Raw genomic sequence first — 5,630 nt, 5'->3', positions numbered from 1 at the left:
AAACTGGGTTTCCTTCCTGTCCACAATTCAAAAGGTGTCTTTTGAAACTGCCTTACTAGGAACCCTGTTCAACAGATACATGGCAGTTTTTTAAAGCATACATCCACAATGAAACAGGTACAGTTGACTTACTTAACATGCTCCTAACCATATCCATTAAGGTTCGATTACGCCTTTCTAAAACACCATTTTGTTGTGGTGTACCTGGCATTGTGTATTGAGCACAAATACGACGTCTCTCAAGGAACTTAGCAAACGGACCAGGGTGTTGTCCACTTTCATCATATTTTCCATAATATTCACCACCTCTATCTGACCTGACAATTTTCACCTTTCTGTCTAATTGCCTTTCCACTTCATTTATATAAACTTCCAAGGCATTCACCGCTTGCGATTTTTCATGCAGTAAATAGACATAACCATAACGTGAAAAAACATCAATGAAGGTGATAAAATACCTTTCTTTATTGAAAGAACTTGCATCAAAAGTTCCACATATATCATTGTGTATAATTTCAAGAAGCTGAGTACTTCTTATGGCTCCCTTCTTTGTGTGTTTTGTTTGTTTGCCTTTAATACAATCCACACATACATTCAGATCAGTAAAATCCAAACTTGGAAGTATTTCATACTTTACCAATCTCTTCATCCTTTCTTTAGAAATATGTCCCAAACGTTTGTGCCACTAGAAAGCAGAACATTCATTCACCAAACTTCATTTAGTGCCAACATTATGATGCGAGGTCATAAGAGTTTCAGCATATAGTTTATCGAGATTCAATCTATATAATCCATCATAAAGAGTACCAGATCCAATAGACTTAAGTCTTGCCGCAATATAAGTCATTTTAATGACATGTTAGTGCATAGTACGAGAACCATCAAATTCCATGGTGGTTAATATACTCATTAATGTCCCAACAAGAGACTTATCAGTAGTTTGGGAGCGCTCTTCCACAAATTTCATAAATTCTTTTGCACCATCAGTTTTGGGAAGATCAGACTTAATATTACTTGCTATGCTCATTCGCATAAAGATACAAGAACAATACTTGATCACACATGCTTAACATTAATACTTTGAGTCATAAACTAAACATACTATACAGATTCAGAAAACATTCTATGTATACTAATGTTCTCCTTTGGGAGATTCCTTAATACACAAAACATAATGATGCTAATAGTATTAACTTTATTTGGCAAGATATATGCATTAACTAGAAACACTTGTTATCTTTGGATATACAAGCAAAACTAATAACACATACTCACTACCAACAATCATATCCATCAATTATAAGGACAACTAATCAACCTTTGGGTGATCCAAAATGCCCTATAATAATGAATTTCCATTTACCCATATACTTCATAATTTAGCATCCATTCTATAGGTAATTGGAATAAAATTTATCAGTAATCTAGAATTAAATAAAACTTAAAGATTTGATCACTTTGGTGATTAACAAATCTATCATACAAATAATTCCAGAAATTATATCATTGATTGAAATAAAATTCATCCATAATTTGGAATTAAATAAAACTTAAAGATTTGATCACTTTGGTGATTACAAATCTATCATACAAATAATTCCATAAATAATATCATTATATGAAATAAAATTTCATCCATAATTTGGAATTAAATAAAACTTAAAGATTTAATCACTTTGGTGATTACAAATCTATCATACAAATAATTCCATAAATAATATCATTATATGAAATAAAATTTCATCCATAATTTGAAATTAAATAAAACTTAAAGATTTGATCACTTTGGTGATTACAAATCCATCATACAAGTAATTCCAAAATTTCAATTTAAAATTAAATACATAAAGCGGAAAAATAATTTTCCATTCCTCACTTTCAATCAATTAATTAAACTTTAATTTAATGAACATAATAAAATTTCACTAAAACTTTAATTTAATGCAAATAAAATTACATTAAAACATAATAAAATTTCATTAAAACTTTAATTAAACTTTAATTTAATTCAAATTGAATTAATTAATAATAATAACATAATAAAATTAGAATTAAAACTTTAATTAAACATTAATCAAAATAAAATAAATAAAAATAAAAATAATGAAACATGACATTAGGTGCAGAGAATTACTCTCACTATTTTATTTATTTATATATTGTTTCATTATTTTATATTATAATACAATTATCATTATTTTATATTATAATACAAATATCATTATTTTATATTATAATACAATTCCCCGTTCACTTTATCATGAAACCCTAGAAAAAAAACATAGCCACCATTTTTCACTTTATCATCAAAGGGGTGTCAACCATAACTAAATGTGCCCCGGAAAAAGATGATTGCAGTTTCATCTTTCTTCAATTGAATTAAAAAAAAAAGGACATAAAGAGGCACACTCCATAAACCCCTAATTTTAAAATTAGGGTTTTTCAATTGGGATTAATTAAAATTAGGGTTCTTTAATTTTGATGATTTAGGACAATTAGGGAACTATCATAGAGGAATGAAAATCTTAATTTATAAACCCTAATTTTAAATTAGGGTTCTTAAATTGGGAATAATTTTTAAAATTAGGGTTATTCAAATTTTGGAAAAACATTAATGGAGAATAACAAAAATGAGCAACAAGGCTCTGATACCACATGTAAGTTAAAACATGAATAAACGTAAATTGAACACATACAATAATGTGTTCACATATAGATCTTATCATATCATGATTCTCACACAATCATACAATCAAGGAATAGGCACTTACATTGATCCATGAGTGATCCTAATTGAGCATTTACTTTATCTCCTTTATCCCAATCTATCTCTTGCAATTCCGTTCTTGTCTCACACTTTCGTGATGGTTAACAGTGAGACAACTATTATTTGCATAGACAGAACCCTATAACCTTTAGTACCCAGTCTCCATCAGATGTAGGTTTTCATTAGGTATATCATCAAATATATATTTCTCACATTAACCAATGGGCCTTTAATTCTATTATTATTATTATTAAATCATATTTGGGCCAAAGCCCAAACTCTAAGTCATGTGAGTCACTTTATAGAAATTAATTTACATAATTTCTTACACAACAATCATAACTATTAAAACATAAACAATGTCATAATAACATTTAATTAAACTTAAAATAACTAAATCATACTTTCACTTCATAAATAACAAATCTAGGTTCTTCGTTCATACATTCAAATATCGGAGTATATATTTAGAATCACAATAACAAAAACTTGTGTAACTCTAAAATCTGAACTTGTCTTTTCCGATTTTCCGGGAAAACACTCAATCCCACAACATGGGACCATTAAGCAGAAACAGAAAGAAAGACAATCCAATATCTTTTCTTTATTTTTATTCTTTTTACATTTTTTTTATTATTCTCCTTTCAAGGAAAAATAATATTTCCTTAACATTTTCCAATGAAAATATTCATCAAACAAGAATCAGATTATAACTAGAAAGAAATTTTTATTTTTTTTTTTGTAAATATGAATCTCACATAAAAAGATAGAATAATGTTAAAATGGTATTATGGCACGTTTAAACTGGTTGAAGAGAAATTGTTAAAATAACATTTTTTTTAAATTAATGATTTTTCTTTTACATAAAGAAGTTTCAGATAAGGCCATCTTCTACCACTCAAAGCAACACTTGATAAAATATAAATTACATAATAAACACTGAAAATAAGTGTTTTATGATGAAAAGTATCAGCACTTCATTGATTTTCTCTACCATCAGAAATAGTAAACACTGTAAAGATAAAAAAAAAATAGTAGTATATTTAAACATTTTATGTAAAAATTGCACTTTCTACAGTAAACAAGTATAACTTGTCGGCTTTCAGAGGAGAGACGAAAAGATTGTAGAACAGAAGGATAAGTATCTCAAAAACAAAACAAAAAGAAAGAAGAAAGTAATTAACAAAAACATAGATTATATTATATATGTATTACATATATTGTGACACGTTAAGAAATGAGAATATTAAGGTGGTGCTCATCTGTAAGACTTCAGAGTGGCTCCACAAAATGTACAAATAATAGCTTTCCAAGATTTGCAGTAAAACGGAATGTAGCAAAATCTGGTTTGTGTCATCATATCCGCCACGCTGGCTCCGCCGCCGCACCGCGAGCACGTCCCTGCCGCCGGCTTGCTCCGTCGTACCTTCCTCCTCTGATCCACCAGAAAACAGAAACACACCATCTCTGTTGGATCCACCAAGTCTTACGTTGTTCTGTTTCACTCTTTCTCTCTGGTCTTTGGTCTTGTTTTGAAAAATTGTATATACTTGAACGAAGAGAGACTTTAATGGCTGCGTGTGCCTACCCATAATATGTCAATTCAAAACGGTTATTTATAGTAAGGGAAATGAAATCAACTGATTGGGGCGAGGGAACTGAATTTGGTTGCATTGGATGAACGACACGTGTTGAAGAAAGTTGATGGATGCACGACACGTGAGTTACTTTTTCACGTATTGATTGGAATGGATGGCTTTTTGGTTGAAATATGGTGAGTAATGATGGCTAAACATTTGGCACGTGAAGTTACGGTTGTGAATGAGTAAATGAGAGTAAAGAAGGTGTAGATAATTGTTTGTTGTGAGATATACTATCAATGGAGTTGTTTCCATCACCAAATGCTTATACATGATGAATATGACTACACTATTGTGTTTCAAAACAAGTAGAGGTAAAAGAAGTTCATGAGAAAAAGTAGTTTGTTTGGTTGAACAAAATAGAAAAAAAAACTTTTGGTCTTATTTTAAAACAAAATATTAGGAAATGAAAGAGAAAATTGTAGGATTTATTTAGAATCATAGATTAATCTTTGTTGTTTTTTCCTAGTTCATTTGCTATATATGTATTAAGGGTTTTCTTTAACGTGTGATATATGTATTTGTAGTGAAGAAGACTTTAAAACACGAACAAAATTGATTTTTCGAGACGTGAGTAATCACTGTCTATAAGAACTTATCCGCGTTGTATTGCTCAAGCCTCCCAGAATACTACAGGAATATTTTAGAAATTTTCGAGTATCAGAGCTGGCAAGTTACTCTTTAAAAGAGTAATAATCTAATAAAGCCATAAAAATATTTATAAAAAATAATGAGAGAGAAAGAAAAAGGATGAAAATGTGGATGAAGAGGAAAGGTGCACGGTGGTGGTGAAGAAGATGAAGAAGAGAGCGTGAGTGAAAGAAGATGTGTTTTCTGAAGCAAAAGGATGCGGTATTTATAGATGGAGAGACTAAAATGCCGCATCTTCAAACCCTAAATGAGTAGTCATGGTCGTCGGAGATGGAGAAAGACCCGCATGAATGGAGGAGCCAACCACCCACGACTCTTACAACGTTCTCAAAATTTCACACGACTAAGAGTGCAGAGGTGTGAGTGTTCCCAATCGTGCGACTAGGATTCAGGGTGGAGGAGACAACGTCGCGCGATAATCTTGGAGTAGATCCAGTCTTCGCCGAACTTCCACAATCTTCTCCAACATCACGGAAGAACTTTACTTTAGGGTTTTATCACATACTCTGTTTTCTGTTTCACACACTCTAGTTTTTCATTTTTATTTTGCTATATTAGATTCTGTTTTACAA

At 30.6% G+C, this 5,630-nt stretch overlaps 1 protein-coding gene across 1 annotated transcript; it reads right to left on the bottom strand.

Moving 5' to 3' along the window:
* Positions 1–3,792: 3,792 nt before the first annotated feature.
* On the bottom strand, positions 3,793–4,375 carry LOC137834457 (uncharacterized). The gene has a single exon (XM_068642505.2). The coding sequence runs from the start codon at positions 4,230–4,232 to the stop codon at positions 4,026–4,028; it is 207 nt and encodes a 68-aa protein (XP_068498606.1). The 5' UTR covers positions 4,233–4,375; the 3' UTR covers positions 3,793–4,025.
* Positions 4,376–5,630: the final 1,255 nt, after the last annotated feature.

This window comes from Phaseolus vulgaris, chromosome 5 (genome assembly GCF_051622355.1).
Source record: "Phaseolus vulgaris cultivar YP4 chromosome 5, ASM5162235v1, whole genome shotgun sequence".
Classification (NCBI taxonomy): domain Eukaryota; kingdom Viridiplantae; phylum Streptophyta; class Magnoliopsida; order Fabales; family Fabaceae; genus Phaseolus; species Phaseolus vulgaris.
The sequence above is the reverse complement of the archived record's forward strand: the minus strand, read 5'-3'. Positions and strand labels throughout refer to the sequence as shown.